This window comes from Ictalurus punctatus, chromosome 15 (genome assembly GCF_001660625.3).
Source record: "Ictalurus punctatus breed USDA103 chromosome 15, Coco_2.0, whole genome shotgun sequence".
NCBI classification, from domain to species: Eukaryota; Metazoa; Chordata; class Actinopteri; order Siluriformes; family Ictaluridae; genus Ictalurus; species Ictalurus punctatus.
The window spans coordinates 20,622,990-20,645,026 of NC_030430.2; the positions used below are offsets into that span (position 1 = coordinate 20,622,990).

The following is a 22,037-nucleotide window of genomic DNA, read 5'->3' on the forward strand; positions in this document are numbered from 1 at the left end:
TTAAGTTTCTGTGTGTAGAGTATCGTGACTCTGCTAATGAGCAGGGCGATGGGAAATGGCAGGGGTGCGAGCCCCATTCCAGGCAAACAATTCCCAATAACATTGGTACCAAGATAAAAAAAACAAAACAAAAAAAAAACAGACAGCACACCAAAAGCTTTTTTGATAGTAAAACACTGCAAACAACTGCCATGATAAAATAATAGCATTTAAACCTAGTAAGCTAGGTTTAAATAATAATAATAAATAAATAAATACTTATGAAAAACTGCAAATTCTTAGTTTTCTTAATTAAATTAAATTTAAAAAAAAGTCATTTAATTAAGACTGAAAAGTAATTCTGCAGAGAAACAAAAACCTTCGTCTCAGGGGAAACCACGCCCATTTTGTTTTAAACTCATGAACCCCGCCCCATTCTCCGCCCCTTCTAATGCGTATGAGAGCGTGGGTCAAAATGTTTGCAGTCTGTTTGTGGTTCCTCGCGTGTAATTTGCTCGTTCTTTTCGGACTGTAGCTTGTCGTGGCCAGTAATACCAATCTTTAAAGCTGTAGCAATGTAGTTTAGGATCTACTTCGCTGGTAACTTCTCCGGTTTAAAGGGACATTAACGGCTAGATGTAACGCTCTGATCAAAGAAACCGCGTCTACTGTAACAAACGGCATCTTTGTTTCTGGTGGTTTTAGTTGAAATGCCTGTATCTTAATTTCAGTTCCTCAGGACATGATTTCGGAGGATGGAAACGAACGACGACGTGTCACTTAGAGAGCAGCTCTTCCACGACCGGGTCCGAGAGATCATCGTAAGTTTGACTGTTTTTAACTCTATGTAACCTAGTCACAGGTCCTGGATAACATTAACCAACAAAGACACTGAAAAGAGACTATTTTTAGCCAGCATGTTGATTGATTCGAGCCTAATGATTGGGAAATGCAGGGAAAATAAACAATAATGAGGAGGGGGTGGATACTGGTACGACATTTTGGGACATTATGTGCTTAAGGACCCCCCCCCCCCCTTATTTTTACTCCTACTCTTCATATAAAACCCTAGACATGAAACATTTTAGTATGTTTAATTTAACATAAGATGATAAATGTCAATGTTTTTGTTTTTTTCCTAATATCCATTGTGATGCGTTGTATCTTTAATGCATATCAAAATGGAAATTTATATGCATAATCATTTGAATTTCAATCTGAGGCTTGCAAATTCACAAGATTATCATCATGCACCTGTGTTATGATGATGTCTTTATTGGACTTGGTCTTGTATAACGTAAAGTGAACTTCAGTCCTGAACGAACTTACAACAAGGCAGTGATTCTGACCTTTGCACTTAGACCACACAAGTCTAACACTCAGCAACTTGCAGAGAATAATCCGAGACATCTGTATATAACACTGCCAAAAAAATACAAATCAGGTCGAATTAAACTTGTGTTGTGATCGGATAGGTCTGGGTCGGTTGGGAAATCCGACCTGTATGTTGATTCGGCTGTTGCAGAAGAAGATCGGTGTGTAATGAACTCCACAGATGAAGGCCTGGTGTTTTTCGGACCAGCTGTCTGTGTTATAATCACGACCTGGCCTGTGCGGTTATGTAAAACTGAACTGTATTTGTTTTTGCTAGCCCTGTGAGTGTGCATTTCCTATGCACACAGTTCCCCATGCTCTCTTCGGCTCACATTCCTGCTAGATGTGGAATATTTTTTTCCATAATCGTTTAACCTCGCAAAGTCTGCACTAAAATCTTTCTGTGTTCTAACCTGCAATATGTCACTGTCTTTAAGAATTGGACTCCTATATGTAGACCAGGGTTTCTCAGAGTGTTTTTTTCCAGGTACCCGGTTAACAGTGAAATAAATTCCATAGACCCCGTTTGTACATATTTATTCTATGAACATTATTTAAATGTGTACAATAATATGATTGATTTTTATTAGAACCCTGGGGCTTTTTATTTTGGAACTTTTCACAGACAGAACACCAAGTTGGTCCATGTTGACATTTGTTATTTCTAGGCATTGTTTTCGAATGATTGGGATTTGGATTTAAACCCATTCAATTCAAGGTAGCAGTCAAACAGACCACCAACTGAAAGAACTCAAAATATATAATAACGATGATAAAAGTAGGTTTCCACCATTGTAACTAAATAAAAAAAAAATCACGGACCAGAGTCAGTGTCATGGACATCAGAGTCAGTGGCTCTAGACAGTATGTCGAACTTTTAGACTAATCCTTGAGTCTATTTGAGAACAGTGATGAGAAAAGTGATGAAGATTATATAAAGGACCACCTACAAGTTTATGTTGTAGTTCTTGAAATCAGTAACTGTGTGTCCACACCTGGGTTGAAATAAATCAGAATTCTGTGTATGCCCTATAAGGCAACGTGGTTTCTTTGCTTATAAACAGCTTGATTCAACAGAGCTGGGTCTATTTGTAGAATTTGTTGGTGGGGGAAAAGCACACTTGTGACAGGCTGGAGTAAAAGAGTGGAGTAATAGTGACCCCATGATTGAGTGTGTGTGGATGTACATGATGGATACTGTCGTGCTTCATAGGAGCACATGGCTCTCCGCTCCACACTCTGCATAGTGTGCTGTTGTATAATCCAGCCTGAACAACTGGTTCCAGGTAGTTTGGAGAGCGGCGATCTTCTTCATGAATGGGTTCTGTTGTTTTCTACATCTAGTAACAAACTTCAATAAAAAGAGGCTTTACATACTTGGGGTCACAGTTGGTTAGAAACGTAATTAGGGATTAGGAGGTGTGAGCAATATCTGAACTTTCCTGTTTAGTCTGGTTATATGCTCTACCTTTGTCTCATATCATGTTATGTCTTGGTGAATGGATAATCTACATGTAAAACATGTTCTCACCACAGTGTAGCTCTTCATCATTGTGTCAGTCCAACTCCTTCTGATTATTTTGGTAAGCTACAGCTTTAAGTACTTAAAGAATTAGAATGATGGAAGGTTTGATGGAAAGATGACTTCACAGTAGAGACAAAAACATCATATAGAGATTATATTGTGTATTTAATGTATTTAAATGTAAACTATGTCTTATTATAGTAAAATTGTAGTAGTTATTTATCCATCTTCAGTACCGCTTTATCTGGTCAGTGTCATGAGTGATCCAGAAACCATGCCAGGAACAATTGCACAAGGCAGAAATGCACCTTCCATGCGACTCCAGTCCATTGCAGGGCAACATGCAAACACATTCACACCTAGGGGTAATAATTAGGAGTAGCCAATCCACCGACCAGCTTATTTTGGGAGGGGGAGGAAAACAGAGAACCCATGGACAATGTCCTAAACCCAACACAAACAGTAACCTGAGCTCAGGATTGAACTGGGGATGTAGGAGCTGTGAGGCTCCTATAAGCCGCTACAACAAGCTAGCTCATATTATGATTTTAATGTGCATTTGCATCCTTTATTGCATAATTCTAACTATAAATGTCATATTTTGAAGTTAAAACCGTAGCCAAGCCCTCAGTCAAGCTAGATAACATCAGTGATCAGGGTTAATTTGACTATTCACTAATGCCATAATTTATCAAAATGCTGACCGACATATAATTCCACTGAGATCAGTATTACAAAGGAAAATATTACAACTTGTATTAACCAATATTTTGTAGTCAGACTGAATGTATTTGCTTTCTAACTTTATTTTTCCATTTCATTCTACACTGAGTTGACTGTATTTCACCATTTTCGAACCTTTTTCTGTCTCGTTCAGTGTTTACTTCAGCCAGTCTTTTCACCTGTTCCGTTTCTATGTTGTTGCGTCAAAACAGACTGAAGAGAATTCAGAGAATTTTTTATTTATTTATTTATTTATTTTTATATAGTTGGTTTCTAAGCTACTTCTCCTCCTCCAATTTAAATAGCTCATAGAATACGTAAGCTGCTCCTCCTTCAAGGTTTTGTCATGTTGCCAATGAAAAACAGGGTGGATGAGTGACGTTTTGATACGTCTCCTAAAGCCACATCTGTCATCATAGGGTGGAAGGATAGGTTGTGTACTGACAGCAGTACGTCAGATAGAGAGATTGAACTCAAGTTAGTCAGTTGTGCATCTGAACACATGCTTTACCAACCCAGAGATATCCGTCATAATGATCTGGCTTTTTTTTTTTTTTTTTGCTAATGTTTGCACTTTGCAGTTGAAATTCCTGTTTCCTGCCCTTCTTCCTCTCTCTGAACTCTTCATCCGGTGTTACCTGGAGTGGCAGGATGTATTTTTATTATGCATTGAGTCTCTCTTTGTGTTGCTTGAAAACACCCCAAAAACTAAAACCAGATTTTGAATTCATATAATCAATCTTGAAGTGCACAAAGAAATTAAATCTGTAAGAGGCTTATTATTAATCATGGCATTGTGCCATTGTATAGTCATAGGGTTAAATTTGCTAAAAGATGTTTCTTCAGTTCCTCTTTTCTTGCACTGCTTTGTGGATGTGTTGAAACGTGTTCCTGGCTAGAGAACAATGACAAAATACCAGCAATAATATTCTGATGAAACGCCATATTACCTCTGATTCTCTTGCGATATTTAAACACTTCTTGTCGTGATGCTGTAATGTGTTGGTCAACATTGGATTAAATGTTACAGGTTGCCTGACAAATAGACATTTGGTCAAGCTGACTTAATGTCAGTACATTCGCAATGCTCCTTTCATCCTGGTCAGCTACTTTCATCTGGTTTTACTATCCACTGGGATTTGGGCCAGTCTTCTTCCTCCATCTGTCGCTGCTCTTTCATTTCCTAGTTGTAAGACTTGAGGCAGATTCCTGGCATTTCCAAAATTGATCTAGGGTTACATTACAAAATGACATTATTTTTCTCAATAAACACTACATCTGGTTGGATCTGTTGTAGGACATTTTGACCTGTGTCAGTTTGTCCCATGTCAGGACAGTTATAAGTGCTGACTTTTATGCAGGTTTTCACTTGGAAAGGAAAAACAGTTCATCATGTGATTCATGATTATTTTTGCAATATTGGCTTGTGGAATAATCAATTATTCAGCCCTTAATTAGTCAATCATATCCATATTAACTATCCATATTAACGATCAAATCCACAAAGCTATTTGCAGAGCGAGTCTTAACTATGCAGTTCAGTTTTAGAGGTTTGTTTCTAATGTTTAGTATTTTACATAACACAATACAATAGTAATATCTAATCCCATGTGTACCTGTCCGAATGTTAAAATCTATTTATGTACGGATCACTTCATTTTCCTCTTCCTTGTTAAATGCTGATTTTTTATTTATTTATTTATTTATTTCTAGTTAGGTGTGGGTGGAAATAGTATTAGACACGCAGTAAAACTATTTGCACTCTTAAACACAAAAAGGGAGCATGTGTAACAGAATTGTTACACCCTGATAAGGCTGGAGAATGTCAACTCTGCAGTGCACTAATGTCAAAACGTAGCCAGCTTAGTAGTGCTCTAGCAGTAGCTATATGATTTTAACAGCAGAGTTATCGGATTAGCGAAAAAGTTAGCTCATTTTAGGCTTACCAATCACTTCAGCTATCTTGAAGTTAACTATTACATTTTAAATTGGTAGCCAAGTCAAGTGTGAAAAAGCTATTAATGTGCTAAGTAGTATGTTTTGTAATTAAAACTGTAGCCAGGTCATCAAGCAAGCTAACTGACATTCGGCTAAATGTTATATTATGGGATTTCAACCCAGCAAACTAGCTAATATTAGATTAGCTATAAACTGTTGTTTTATGTAACTTAAACCTAGCACTAAAACATGCTAAAGTTAGTATTATATTGTGCTATTAAAACTAGTAGCCAAGTTCTTTAGCATGTGTTAGCCTTCGATGTTCCTGATTGTTGGTGGCTTTAGTGTAGCCCTGAATAAAGGAATTGGAAATGACCAAATTGGGCTCAAACAGTATATGTTTTTATTTTCACCCTGGTGACAATTGTTTGTGATCTGTTAGCAGAACCACAGCAAATGTACCACATATAAGAAAATATATATGTTTGCTCACTCACCCACCCAGAGTGTGTGTGTGTGTGTGTGTGTGTGTGTGTGTGTGTGTGTGTGTGTGTGTATATATATATATATATATATATATATATATATATATATATATGTATATGTATATATATATATATATATATATATATATATATATATATATATATATATATATATATATATATATATATATATATATATATATATATACATATACATACACACACACACACACACACACACACGATCAGTTACCCAGTGGTATCTATCTTTCCATCTTGTCCCCTGTTGTCACCCTTTGGCCTGGGTGTGCCATGTATTCCACTCTAACTTTGTATCATCATAGTTGCATTGTGTTCCTCACACTCCTTTATACCCAGATGCCTTTACTGACCTGCTCAGTCCTTTAATAGCTTCACACTTACGCATGTTCTCTGTTGATAAGCTGCCCGTGTATATAGTCAGCTGTGAATGAGCCCAGCCTGGTGTAGGAGTTATAAGCCTGCAATTGTAATTGTGTGGGTGTGGGTACATTGTGATGGGAGATGTTCCAGGAACTACTTGGTACTCTGGATGGTAGTGGAGCTCATTTCTAATACTGATAATATACTGAAGGCTAACTCTTCTCAATTCCACAGCTTTACCTGTTTTCACTGTAATGAAATGTACTTTTTTTTTTTTTCCCTCTCATGAAAGAACTGTTAAAGATTCCAAGTGTAAGGGCTAAGTGTCATTACTGATGTGTAACATTTAACAAATTTCATTTCCTTCACATATAGAGCTGCACAGTTAATTAATATTTTAATTGCATTCATGATTTTTGCCTTCCTTTATTAATGAAACTTAATTGCCTGCCATATTTGAGAGCCTAATTATGGTTCACTGTTGTTGCATATCCATTTCTGTTGACACAGGGACTGATCTCAGCATTAAATTCCAAATGCAAATGTTAACGTCTATTTGATTGCATAGTGTGGTGGCATATTTATTTATTTAGAGTCTAATTTAGATTATATTTAGCATTTACAGAATGCAATCTTTGTAATATAGTCAAGTAATATATTCATTTTAGCAGGAAATTTATGATGTGTGAATTTTCTTGCAGATCAGTAGGTCATTGTACAGGCATCTTGCACATCTGGTAATTTTTCTTTATTTGTTTCTTATAGATTTGCGTGCAGCTCTTTGTCTGCCTATACATCTTGTCCTACCTCATTCTGACACATTTCAGGAAGAATGCCGAGTTTGTTACGGGTAAGTATAGCTGCCCCGGGCACTTTCTCAGCAGAAATGCTGTTTTCTCCATTGCACCAGCATTGCAACCTTGATTTCAAGATGCAGTTTAAGTGATTTGTGGTGCACAAGCAGTAAAGAAACACTAAAAACACTTTGCTTAGGTCTGAAATATTTTGGATCATTAATACCTTATTTGCACATTGCATTGCAGTGTGTTTGCCTTGATGTAGATAGGTTTTTCTGCATGAGAACGTTTCTAACTCGGGGACGTTAAGACGATATGCCAGGATCAGTGTTGCAGATGCCTGTGGAAGGGCTTTACGCAATGTCCCTGTCAACATGATGAGGTTGGGGGTTGTGTGGAATGTTTCTGAGAGATAATAAACACACTACTCCTTACCTACCACTCCCCCAAACCCGACAACATGCGTCCACTTATTCTGTTTTATCTAGAGACAAAGCACTATTTGTTTGCGCCTTCTGTACCAACCTTTAGGGTTTTCCTCCATTCTGAATGTCGTTCATGAATTTTGCTGACTATTTTAGAAAACAGAGAAGTTTTATTAGCTAACTGTTTGATTTGCTGGAGAATTTCCAAATTGTTTCCAGATTGATTGGCATTTTGGCAAGAGCTCGTCAAGAAATCTGCTTTACAAGTTTGTTTTTCTGTTTCTAAGTTCTCCATTTTTGCCTTGTGGTTAAATTGAATTGCGCAAGCGTTGTTTGGTCTCGATACTTGGGAAGCAGGTCTTTCAGGTTTCTTCTCAGTGAAAGCATATTATTTTTTAAAATGTATTTCTTTGACCTACAGCTTTTTGTTACATCTTTTATTTTATTACTTTGTTACTATTATTTTGTCAGGTTTAACTGCCATTCCACAAATGGACATTTAGTCATTATCTTGCTGTCTGTCTTTCTGTACTTTGAGTTTTTTTCCTTTCTTTCAGTCATTGGGTGTAAGTGTCTTGCTGTCTGTGCCTGATGTGTGTCTTGCTGTCTGTTGTTCTTTTAGATTTGCTTTCTTTCTTTCTGTCATTGTCTGTATTGCTGTCTGTTGTCTTATTTCTGCCTGCCTTCTATCCTTGTCTGTCTGCGTCAAACTGTCTGTCTTGCTGTCTGTCTGTCTAGTTGTCTCTCTGCTTCTTTCTGTTGTTGTTTGGGGTTTTTTTTTTTTTTTTGCCTGTCATTTTTTTTCCTGTCTGTCTGTCTGTTGCTCTCTGGCAATCATTCTGTAACAAATTTGGTCAGAAAGAGGAAGGAAGATTTTATTTAGATGAACAATTCAGAACGATTTGACCTCAACATACAAAGTGGATAAGACATTGGACTTGTGATTGAAAGGTTGTGAGTTCAAATTCCAGCACTGCCAATGTGCCACTGCTGGGCCATTAACCCTCAACTCAGTTGTATAAATGTAAGATGCTGTAAATGACAGTGACAACTTCAATGTGATTCTCTCTCTCTCTCTCTCTCTCTCTCTCTCTCTCTCTCTCTCTCTCTCTCCAGATGATGTTGAGGATGCCACTGTGAATAAAATTGTGTAAGTATTGACCATTGGAACTAGTGTGTTTTAATGAACTAGATTCCTCTGATTGTTAATATCTGCACCGGTTTGCCCTTTGGCCCTCCATCATGGTGCTTTACACCTCATTTTACAGCTGGACTTGTGTCAGAGTGGGAAGACATTACACTAACATACACCGTTTCTTTTTCTATTGCTTTGTGCCAACTCTAGGCTGTGGTTGTGCACGTTCACTCTCTCTGTAGCCGTGGGTGCAGTTCTCCTCCTGCCCATTTCCATCCTGTCCAACGAAGTCCTGCTGACTTTTCCGCACAACTACTACATGCAGTGGCTCAACGGGTCGCTTATCCATGGTACACAAAAACACACACTCTCTCATAAACATGCACACGCACACATTTTAACGACAGTTAATGACTGCACTCATATTTGATTGATGTTAAAGTCAAAAGCACGAACATAAAAAAAAAAGAGATGATTGACATTATAGGGCTGTTTTTTTGGTATTAGGCCAGGTTTGGTTTACTCATGCAAACCTTGATTGACATTCACTTATGAGTATTGGCACTAAACACCATGGCTAAGCTGTTAGTAATAACAGTAGTACAGTGTCCTCCACTAATATAGGCACCCTTGGTAAATATGAGCAATGAAGGCTGTGAAAAATTGTCTTGATTTGCTTAACATTTGATATTTTGCTTAAATAAATTCACAAAAATACTCTGCTCTCATATATATCAAACAACTGCAAACACAACACAGGTTTACCCAAAAATGTTAAATATATTTGTTAAAAGTTTAAACAATAAAGACAGTTTTTCGCAGCCTTCTTTGCTCATATTTACCAAGGGTGCCTATATTAGTGGTGGGCACTGTACTTCAGTGTTATGTGGGAAATTCAGACAGCACGTGCAAAGTAATTTTATGTTGCCTCACCATGGCGCAAAAGATTTCTAGCAACCATTCTGAAGACACTGAGCTCCTACAATGCAGTCAGTTAATGTACTTGTAGACAAAATCTTTATCATTATTAGAGTTTTATATAATAAAGTCATTGCTGCTGGATTGTTGATATGATTTCATGCGTTCTTTTTGTTATGCAGGTCTCTGGAACTTGGTCTTTCTCTTTTCCAACCTCTCCTTGGTCTTCCTCATGCCCTTTGCTTACTTCTTTACAGAGTCGGAAGGCTTTGTTGGTTCCAAAAAGGTAATCAGCGTTTCTAACTTTGTAACTCCTCAGTCATGTATCATGAATGCACTGATTGATTTGCCCATTGATTTATCTTGCAAAAATCAGCACATTGAGTCAACATGCCTGTGTGTAGTGACATGCCTGTGTTTTGTAGTGGCATGCCTGTGTGTGTGTCTCTCTCTCTCTCTCTCTCTCTCTCTCTCTCTTCGGCTTTTCCCTAGTTCAGGGGTTGCCACAGCAAATCAATTTTCTCCATATGTCTCTGTCGTGGGTGTCTTCCAGCGACACCCTGGCCTCTTTTAAGTCAATGCTTATGTGGGCCATGTAGTTCCGTAGCAGTCTTCCCCGCTTCCGATTTCCTGGGGTTTTAATTCCTAGCACTGTTCGTGTGACATGCTCTACCCCTATTCTATTTACGTGCCCAAACCATCTCAGTCGCTCTTCTCTTGCTTTGTCCATGAAGCGCGTGACTTGGGCCGTTTTCCTGATTTGCTCATTTTGGATTTTGTCTAGCCTAGTGTGGCCTAACGAAAATCTGTGTGTACTACTACTACTAATAATAATTCTTTACATTTATATAGCGCTTTTATTTCTAGAAACTCAAAGTGCTTTACGTAGTATGGGGGAGGGAATCTCATCAAACACCACCAGTGTGTAGCATCCACCTGTGTGATGCGACGGGCCCGACATAGTGTGCCAGAACGCCCACCACACACCAGCTATTGGTGGAGAGGAGAGAGTGATGTAGCCAATTCAGATATGGGGATTATTAGGAGGCCATGATGGAGAAAGGCCAATGGGGGAATTTCACCAGAACACCAGGGTTATACCCCTACTCTTTTACGATAAGTGTCCTGGGATTTTTAATGACCACAGAGAGTCAGGACCTCAATTTAACGTCTCATCCGAAAGACGGTGCTGACATGCCTGTGTGTGTGTGTGTGTGTGTGTGTAGTGACATGCCTGTGTGTAATTTTGTTACAGGGTGTCATGGCCCGGGTGTACGAGACTACTGTGATGCTGCTTCTGCTCAGTCTGCTGGTGCTTGGCATTGTGTGGGTGGCATCAGCGCTCCTCCATGATAACATGGCCAGGGAAAATCTCTACGGTGTGTGTGTGTGTGTGTGTGTGTGTGTGTGTGTGTGTGCTAGAGAACACCTTTCTTTCTGATGCACTTTAACATGTATTCATTGTTCATTGTGTAAGTAAGAAATAAAACCTGTTTATCAGAAATGAATCAAGTGAGATTCTGTTAGCACCCTGAAGCTGATTACAATCTGAAGTGTTTTATTCGTCTTATACCGCAGCAATTTGCCAGCATTTACATTTTTATTAACTAATGAACATGTATATTGTTGTGTAGAAACATTGTTACGTTATAGCAGCTATACACAGTGGTTTCATTATCAACGTATTTTTCTCCCTCTCTTGAAGTTACAGCTTGTCATGTTGCAGAGAAACCACAAAGCCCTCTATCTTAAAGACTTTACCATGTCAGAAAAATTGGATTTACAGCTTTATCTTTGATTTATCACGACGTGTCACTGGATACTCTTTTGAAATATGTTAAATAAACGTCTCCACAGACAAAACTCGCCATATCAACAATTTAAAAACCTGTTCATATGGAGCGTCTGCCACAAAAGACCATTGTATGTTGTCACAATAGAAATAATAATGTTTTAGAATGAATGCTTTAATATAAACCTTGCAGCTGTCAGAATTGCTGTTATAGAAAATTGATTATTGAATCAAGTATTCAACAGCACTGTGGTATAATTATTCTTGAAATAGGAAAGGACTTCTTTTTCTCCAGTTACATTATTTCTTACTGAAGACAGAAATGCAGTAAACAAAGCTTCTAAAAGTGTCTTTGTATAAAGTGTAAAGTCTTTTCTATTTTATTTCAGACCTGTGGGAGTATTACCTGCCCTACCTCTATTCTTGCATCTCACTGTTCGGAGTGCTGCTGCTATTATGTAAGTGTATGGGTGGACTGAACAGAGGTTTATAATACAGTTATAATGTCCTTAAAACGTTATATTCATATGTTTGTCATGGCGAATTATTTTATTTTAATTTATTTTTTGTTCAGTTATCTTTGATAAAATTCTAAAACAAATACAGACTTTTCTCGTATAAGCTAGAATGTCCGTGGTGTCAGAGTTTGCAATAATGTTAATGCATTTGCTTATGGACCAGAGTGTGTCCAATCGTCTCTTGAATGAATAAGCGTTCCACTGGTTTCTGCTTGGATTAGTTCTTGTTTTAAGATATGCAATGAAGGGGGTGGGGGGCGATTGGGGGGGGGGGGTGTGTGTGCAAATTTGTGGTTGATCTAATTGTGCTGACGGTTCTCCGTTTCTTTTCAACAGTGTGCACTCCCTTTGGAATGTCACGGATGTTCAGCATCACTGGAAGTTTATTGGTTAAACCACGGGTAAGCATGCAAGATGTAGGGTTTAGGGGTTCCCAGGCATTTTGGGTGTATGACCCCTAATTGGGCATTATGCATTTTCTGAGATCTCAAGCCATGACCACCCTACATTTTTATTAAATTCCAGATTTATAATTTGGGACTATTTTTTTTTTTGAACATTTTGAACTTTTTTTTTTTTTATGTCAGTAACATGTGTAATATACTAAATCACCAAAAAAACAAAGGCTTGGAAAGGCTGAGCTTACACACTGGACACAGCTTTTTCGAAATGTCAGGTGTGTTTGAAAGTGTGCATCTCTTTCTGCCGTCAGATTCAAAGGAATAAAACACTATGGGGTTTGTTGTAGGAAAATAATCCAGTCAGTTGTGAAGCAAAGGGCCTGGTTTAAACTTGACGTGTGACAGATGTGGTGGCAACGTAAGCAGCATTGTTCACATACTTGCCTGTGCACTTTTACATCTGGAGGATTAAACGCGACATTCACGAGAAGGCACGTCAGAGCCAAAACAACCCTGTGTGTAAATTTTCCGGGTTGAACCGTTTCGCGCACCGCAGTGTTGAACACGCTGTTGAATTCTGTTTCTTTTCTCCGCTGTCGAAAATTCTAAGAAAACATTCAGTGAAAATTCAGAAGACTGGTACTAGTACATAACCATGTGATTTGTGACAATGCTGATTTGTTTAGTGAAGGTAGATGGATGGGGAAATTTGTCTTTTTTTTTTCTTTTCTTTTCTCCCATTCATTACTGCAGCATGTCATTGCATGTACACTTGTTTGAATGCCAGTAACATTTCAGAGTAGTAGCACACACAATCTGTTTTTATAGTTCTATTTCGATTATTAATTTGTAAAATAAATGAATAATTCAAAAGAGAAGAATGTGACCCCATTTGTGAATTAAGCGACTCCTAGTTTGGGAACCCCTGTATTAAGTGATGTCACATTTTAAACAAGTTTAGAACTTTTGGGGGGGTACTTGAACTTAGACATGTGTGGAGCTGTGTAATTATTGTAGCCTTTTTACACACTGATTTGTGAATAAACAAGCCTTTCATGAAAACATGGAGAGAGGTAAAAAGGAAAATGGCAAAAGCTGAACAGAGTTTTCAAAGTGATGTTGATGATTGTGTCGTGTTATACAGCTGTTGGAGGATGTGGAGGAGACGATGAACTGTGCTGTGTTTGAAGAGGCTTCTCTATCCAGGAAACTCAACAGTGAGTAAGGGATTGTGAGTGACATGATTCTTTATAACTGCTGTAACTGCTCCATTAATTACTAACCTCTCTCTCTCTCTCTCTCTTTCTCTCTCTCTCTCTCTCTCTCTCTCTTTCTCTCTTTCTCTCTCTCTCTCAGATAACAGCACCTCCTGCTGGCTGATCCTGAATATAGAGGCAATGAAAAGGCAGTTTGTGAGCATACAGGCCAAGCGCATGGCTCTGGGTGAGAACCCTCGACTTATATGTAGGACTGTAGATTCACATGAATGCCATCTGTATCTCACTCAACATTCATCACTAATTCCCCCCCAAGAGACTCGGAGGAAGGCGTCTGCGTGGCAGCGTAACCTGGGCTACCCACTGGTCATGCTGCTGCTCCTAGCTTTAACTGTAAGGATGAGTATTTTGCCATTTATTTATTTATTTATTTTTAATTTTTGTTATGCTGATTCATGCTGTTATGATGCTGAGGCTTGTCAATATTGCTTTTCAGGTGGTGTGTGTGCTGATGGTGTGTTTTCACGTGCTGGAACTGCTTTTTGATGAGTCCGCCATGCCCAGGGGAATGGAGGTAAGATTTCTTTACACGCTCATTTCAGTGACACATGACTGACCAGCTATGTATGTATGTATTTAGGTATGTATGTATGTATGTATACATGTGCTACATTTATTGCTGCTACACTAGATAATAGTTTACACATTTAACATATGTGTAGCACTGTGCCTAACTCTATATATATATATATATATATATATATATATATATATATATATATATATATATATATATATATATATATATATATATATATAATTTTTTTTTTTTTTTTTAATCACAGGATCCACACCTGGGTTTGGCTTCCTTCTCTATGTTTGGCTCTCTGGGGGCCACTATGCAAGTTGTTCTTATCCTGTATCCTTTGTCCGGGCATGTATTATTTTGATCAAAATCGTTTGCTTGAGTCACTGGTGAACATTTATTGCTGTGTTCGATTCCAAATGCGCTTCTCTGAAGCCTCGTCTCTTCTCACATGGCATGCAAAATGCTGTGGAAAACAAGCTTTTAATCAAGAGTCCATGATTAAGTGTGTTAACACCTCTGTTTGAAGCAAGAGCGTAGGTTTGGTCTCAATATTGGTAGGGACAACCACCCACCCACCCCGGGGGGAAAAAAAGGACTGTTTAATGTTGAGAACCAAGATCTGTATTTACATTTAAATACAAATTATACAAAGGAACAGATCAAAGACTAAAAGAAAGTAAACTATGAAATTACTTGTCGATGGGGAAAAGAGGGGGGAAAAAAAAAAACAAAAAAAATGTTTTGCATCCAACATCAACATTATTCATGATAGTCCTTGGTGTCTATTTAAACAATCCAAACAGATGCCTACGTCAGTCATTGACCGATACAAACTGTTGGCAAATATCTTTAAGATCTACTTGGTCAAAGACCTCTTGATGTACATGGCATACAGCTACATTATTAAGGCGCTGCTGAGACATGGTAGATCTTATATGGAAGATATGATCCCATCATAGACCTTTTGGCTTCCTCACCCATTCACTCATAATCTCATGTTCAGCAAGCTAAAGATTCTCCACAAGGGGGCATTGTGTAACAGTGGTGCTTAGTTTCAATGTCTCTTTAGAGAGCCATCAGAAGTTTACATGAGTTAGCACTAGAGATACCAGCGCTGACTATAGATGCCTGGTTGTAGTTCCAGGAACCTGTTTGGTTCCTGTTTCAAAGTGGGTACTTGTTCCTAAGCAGATCCAGGAACTGTTGATAGTATAAACATCACCAATTGGTCAAACACAAGCTTCACTGATAACCCCTTACTCACCATAGTGTTGTGTTGGGGTTTTTGTTGTTGTTGTTGTTTTTTTTTTGTTTTTTTACACACTCCAACCAGTGAATAATTTCCATGATGCTTTTGTTTTATATACAAGTGGTGAGTCAAAAATATCCGTGGAATATTCTGTGCATGCAAATATATCCTTTTTTTTTTAATTTTTTTTTTTTTATCACTTTCATTTATGTTGCTGTACGTTTGCTGTGTGCTAAACATATATAACCATGACACAGCATGGCCTCTGGTGATATACATCTAATTAGTCATTCATTCAACTTCAGTAAGTGCTTTATCCTGGTCAAGGTTGTTGTGAATCTGAAGCCACACTGGATGGGATGTCGGTTAATCACTGAACACCATGCACACACACACACACATTAACACTCATACCTAGTGGTTAATTCATATTCGCTGATTCCACTACCAGCATGTTTTTGGGGAGGTGTGGAAGAAAACGTAAAACCAGAGAATACCCCTACAGACAGGATTTAGTCGGGGTGGCTGTGGATCAGGTGGTAGAGTGGGTTGTCCACTAATCGTAGGGTCGGCGGTTCGATTCCCGGCCCACATGACATCCCGAAGTGTCCTTGGGCAAGACGCTGAACCCCAAGTTGCTCCCGATGGCAAGTTAGCGCCTTGCATAGCAGCTCTACTACCATTGGTGTGTGAATGGGTGAATGAGACACAGTGTAAAGCGCTTTGGATAAAAGCGCTATGTAAGTGCAGACCATTTATTTACCATGTAGAGAAAATACAAAACTCCACATTTTAACCGTAACAACAACAATAATCTTAGGATTGAACTTTGGGCTCTTTGAGCTGTGAGGTGGCAATGCTATCTACTGCCAAACTGTGTTGTTATTTCATGTTCAAATGAGAAGATCACAGGCTTTTGTACTGGATATGTTTTGGCCCTTAATCCTAGATAATGCTAGCTATCTGATGGTGTCTTCAGTGGTGGGTTTCTACAGCTCTCCTCTCTTCAGCAGCCTTCTGCCTCGAGCTGAAGACACGAACCTCACACAGGTACAGACACTTGACACACTTAGAGTGCAGAAATGCTCACACGTTCTTTTTTTTTTTTTTTTTTTTTAAACATGTTCTCACACTTTGGACTTGTGTGTGTCTCTACAGATCATAGGGAACTGTGTGTCTCTCCTGGTGCTCAGTTCGGCTCTGCCTGTGTTCTCCCGTACTCTGGGTAAGCTATGCTGTGATAAAACTGTTGTGAGTTGTGTATTTGTTAGATGAAAACATGAAGACTGTTTCAAAACTAGAGGCTTCTGCCAAGTAATGTTGCTTGTGATGTGGTGTTCACAAGAGTGTGTTTTAACAAACAGTATCAATTCGCTTCTTCTTTTCATTTAATGTGTCATGAAATTCATTGTTTTTCCTCTGATCCTGAATTGTATTTAGGAATCACAAGGTTTGATCTGCTTGGGGACTTTGGACGGTACAACTGGCTGGGAAACTTCCACATAGTCTTCCTGTATAATATGCTTTTCGCTGGTCTCACCTCCGCCTGTTTAATCAACACGGTCACGTGGGCCGTGCAGAGGGAACTCATCCGTGCCTTTGGTTAGTTTTACAACTTTCTTTTCAGGATGTTACTGATGCCTCTGTGTAGTTTTCCATTCATCCCTTGTGTGCAAAAGTTGCTTAGATGGATTATTAGAATTGATTGTGGCCTTCTCATCACATAAGAAGTGTGTGTGTGTGTGTGTGTGTGGGGGGGGGGATTAATAAAAACATTAATCGTGTTACGTTTCTTTTCTGATACTTGGTTACACATTAATAGTGCCAATCCTGTCAGGATGCCACTAGCTTCTTGAGCAGTTGTAGCCCACTTTTTTAAGTTTTCTATAGGCGTGAGGTCTAATAGCCAAGAACTGATGATCTTGTTTCAATTGATATTCGACATGTGCGCAATGTACTGACAATGTAGAATAGCGCTGGCGGTTCTGTTAACTAGGGCCGCACGTGTGTGTGTGTGTGTGTGTGTGTGTGTGTGTGTGTGTGTGTGTGTGTGTGTGTTTTCATTTGGTCTTTGGGTTAGGTGTTTCCAGAGCAGGACATGTTTCCCTATGGGTTGGTCTCTTTTCCTCAGATAGAAAGAGGACAATTCTCTCAGGAAAGTGAAGGGGGACAGCAGGGGAGTAGGGTTCCCTAGGGGGCCGAAGACTAAATGTCAAACCCCTTCTCCAGCACACGCACACACCATCTGCCCTCCACCAAATACAAATAACCCGGCAGAGCACACCCCAAACTCGCTCACGAGACAGATGGTATCTCTCACTGGGTTTGCATTTACATCATTTAGCAGACACCCTTATCCAGAGCGCTATACAGAAGTGCTCCTCGTGCTCGTACAAATAGGTCAGGGTCTAAGAATACTATCAAGATCAAATTGTGTTCGAGTGAGTGCTTTTGGTTTAATTGATTCTGCTTTGCCCTTAAACTTTGCTTTCAAGATCAGGGTTGTTATAGACTCTTTGTCAAAAGGGGCAAAGTAAATCTAAAAAAAAAAAAAAGTCTAACTTGAAACCAGTTGTGAATGGGAAATGCTTTCCACATAGAACCTTTAAATTGTAAAAGTTGTGACTACGAACTGAAATAAAATAAACAAAGCAAGAATTTGTCTTATAACAGATGTATCAGTTACATACTGTATATATTTAACTATTTTGTATATATTGTATTTATTAGAAATATCTGTACACCTGCACACTCATGCAGTTATCTAATCAGCCAATCCTGTGGCAGCAGCGCAATGCAAAAAATCATGCAGTTACAGGTTAAGAACTTTAGGTAATGTTCTCATCAAACATCAGAATGAAGAAAAAGTATGATCTCTGTAACTTTGATCGTGGCATGGGTATTGGTACCAGATGTTTCAGCCTGTAGAACATCTGCTCAAAGGACATTTTTTTGTTTTTCGCACCATTCTGTGTAAACTCTAGCAAGTGCTGTGTATGAAAATCACAGGACGTCAGTAGCTTATGAAGTAATCAAACCAGCCCATCTGGCACCAAAGTCCATGCCATGGTTAAAGTCACAGAGATCATACTTTTTCCCCCATTCTGATGTTTTGATGTGAAAATGAACTGAAGCTCTTGAGCTGTATCTGCATGAGTTTATACATTGCGTTGCTGCCGTATGATTGGCTGAATGGCTAACTGCATGAAACGTAGATCCAATGAAAATAGTATAAAATTAAAGTAATTTAACATTTTTTGCTTACCGTCTTCTTTCCATGAACAGGTCTCCATCGCCTGCCTTTTACCGTGTCCCGATCGGCAGTCCATGTCAGGCTCCTGTTGACAAGTGGACTCTCAAAAATCCAGTGATTTTAGCACTTTCCTGGTAGATCAGTGGAGGAAGTATTTTTAAATGCAGTGGAAGATTTCAGACCAGAGGCAAGACGTGTTCAGTCTGTCAGCCTACGGATGACCAGAAGGCTGGTGGAGGAATGAGGTGTCTTGCAGTCTGGTGAAGGTCAAAGCAGCTGCCTGTGAAGTGATGATCATCGCTTCACCTACAGGACCTCAAGCGTTTAAGCTTTCACTGCAGGTTTTATTGCAGGTACCGTGTGGCTCCACAAACACGGGAAGCTCTTAAAGAGGGGTCAAGGCTGCCTTCAGGTTCTCTAAAGGTCATGTGTTTACATTTTCTGACCAAATGCCTTAATGAAACATGCGCACTGGCTGTCAGAGGTGCGACTCTGACACCTGAACATTCACTGACGCTATTTCAGAGAATGACCTCATAAACTCAACTGTCCCTTTCCTGTTGAGCTCGGCCAAGACGCCTTCCTCCCACACACCACTATTTTTAGTGTGCGTCCATCCCATTGCTGTTCTTCAGTGGGTCTTAATGACACTTTCGGAGGAAGGCCGTCGCAGGAAGCCCAGTTTGATGAGGGAGGGAGGATACAGGATGCTCCTTACATTTTGATCAAACAACCTCGTTAGAGTGAATAGAGAGTACGTTTCTCCTCATGGAGTTTTATTTCCCCTCGGTGTTCAAAAAGCTCTTAAGTGCCAAGTTAATGTTTCATAGTTGAGTTTCATGTGAAGCTTAATTCAAACTTGCCTTCGAGATCCTTTTGTGATAAATCCAGGTTTTTAAAACTGTCTTGGACCATTGTAACTGTGAATATTATTTTTTTATGTGGTAATTAAGCATGTGCAATAATATATTTGTAGTGTATGTTGGATGTGAGATTATTTTCCATCAGTGCCAGTCCTAAATACATGACACGCAGTGTTTAGTCACTGAAATGCAAACACTTTTTAATTACTGATATACAGGGAGAATTAGCTTGCATAACTGACAGTGATGCCGCTTTTCTTCTCCGGGACTATTTATAATCTTTTTTTTTTTTTTTTTTTGGTGTGTGTCTGTGTGTGTCTGTGTGTGTCTGTGTGTGTCTGTGTGTGTCTGTGTGTGTCTGTGTGTGTTACAAACTATTTATACCTTTTCGCTTTTACTTCATTTGCTGTATCAGCATGTTTTAAACAAATGTTCTACAAGCAATGGCCAGAAGGGGACAGTGTATTCCAGTCAGACTGCAAGGTTTTGTTTAATGTGCTTTATTTCTCCTCAGATGGAATGGCATTGAAAAATCTTTCTTTCTTTCTTTTTTTTTTTTTTTTTTTTTGCTCTCTTACACTACCTTATCAATGATGAGCTCACTTTTTCCACAATATGCGTTTGTATTGCACAATATGCGTATTGTATATGCATGTGGTTGATGTAGCTGGTAGAAAGATTGAAAGTCATTTTGAGCTGTCTTAATTAGCAATTATGATCTAATCGGTCTTTAATTGTTAAAAAGGGTGTTTTTTTTTTTTGTTTTTTTTTTGTTTTTTTAATTCCATAGAAAAATCTGTACCAATACAATGACAAGGGTATAAAAACATTAATGAATTTGCCAAACACAATTACACACTGTTTACATTGTCTGTTAATGAACATTTGAATCACACAAAAGAACAATAAATGTATTTTCATCCGTTTTTTTTTTTCTTCTAAACACTGTGTCTTTGTCCTTTGTGTAGGAAGATTGTTAGTTACTTGAATGGTTGTAAAGGGCAACAGTTGAAGTACATCTTTCCAGAAGTGTTGCGTAAAAGGATTAAAGTTCCTGTCATGCTAAGCGCTATGCCACCTCTTCGATTCCGTCCTTGTTTTGTTGGGCTTGTGTGCCCTTTTTTTATTTTTATTTATACGCCTACCCACTATGCAGAGCTGTCCAGCATTAATCAGCAGCGTCTTTGTGTCCAGGGTCTGTCAGCACGCCTTCACCGCCCTATCACTGGTGTCCGTTTTCTGGGACTAGTGTTCATTTCCTTTTCCTTTTTGTCCATCATTCGGAACAGAAAAAGAAGCCCCGGTCTTCTGATTGCCATTTCTTGTCGGCTGTCTTAATTGAGGATAGTTTTGAATTTTGTAGCTGTTTTCTCTCTGTGTTTCCTCTGTGCAAGTGCTGATAATAACCTACGCAACAGCAGACACTCTGTGTACATGGAAACATTTTTCTTTTTAAATAAGGTTTTTTTTTGTTTTGTTTGTTTTTTTTTAAATGCACCTATTCCTCTTAGTTACCATTACCATGGATTATTTAGGAAAGAATGGAAACTCTTGTTCTTTGCGTACATTTTCTTTCCTTATCGGCTTCTCATTTCGGGTTGGGGGTTCTGGGTAGAAGTCCTTGTGACAAATTCATTGTATTTCTCTTCCTGAATGTGGTGTAAAGGGTGGACACACATCACAGCTTTAGTGTAACCGAGGCCATTTGACTGGTCAGATTTACTTCAGCATATCGGACACAAAGCGGGACACAGCCGGCTTTTCGTGGGATGTGATAGGCTATCTTTATTGTCAAAGCATAAGAATGAAGAGGGGGGAAAAGACTTAGATTAGCTTTTTGAAGTGTGAGCCAAAGTGCACTAGGAGTTATTATTCCTACAGGCAAATAGAAAACTGGTGGCAGGAAAAGGCGAGACTTCTTGTTAATCGGCTGATAATAGGCCATGCTGTCCGCCTGTCCATGCGTACCCACACCCTCACTGCACACTCACAGCACACTTACTTCACACACTTCACAAGAGATTAATACTGTGAGCACAATTTTGTGAAATTTTTACATTTTGGTAACACAGTTAGCTGATTTGACCTTTTTTTTTGTCCAACTGATTTTACCTTTTCAAATATGTATATAAGGTAAGGATAAACAACATTTAAACATTTAAACAAAGTGTCTTATACAACATCCTACGTGCATATTTCAGATAAATAACTTTAATAAAACATTAATCAAACCTCTACAGCACTTTTTAACACCGTTCTTGCCTGTCCCAGCCCACTATAACTACACTTTACCTTCAAATACAATCATTAAAATACTTCACAATCATATTATATTTGTATTAATGTGTGACCTCATTTCTGAAACATAATTTTTTCCATTAGTCATCCACTATAGGTAAGGAAAAATATACCCTATACATTCACCCTTATTAAATACTTGGAATGATCAAAATT

General features: G+C 38.6%; 1 protein-coding gene across 1 annotated transcript; it reads left to right on the top strand.

The window, feature by feature from the left end:
• The first annotated feature begins 432 nt into the window (after positions 1–432).
• lmbr1l (limb development membrane protein 1-like) lies at positions 433–20,509 on the top strand. The gene is made up of 17 exons (XM_017487987.3): positions 433–800; positions 7,192–7,276; positions 8,765–8,798; positions 8,994–9,133; positions 9,884–9,987; positions 10,957–11,080; positions 11,883–11,951; positions 12,348–12,412; positions 13,557–13,629; positions 13,769–13,855; positions 13,946–14,022; positions 14,126–14,203; positions 14,475–14,548; positions 16,427–16,517; positions 16,626–16,692; positions 16,908–17,069; positions 18,753–20,509. The coding sequence occupies exons 1-17, from the start codon at positions 735–737 to the stop codon at positions 18,836–18,838; spliced, it is 1,482 nt and encodes a 493-aa protein (XP_017343476.1). The 5' UTR covers positions 433–734; the 3' UTR covers positions 18,839–20,509.
• Positions 20,510–22,037: the final 1,528 nt, after the last annotated feature.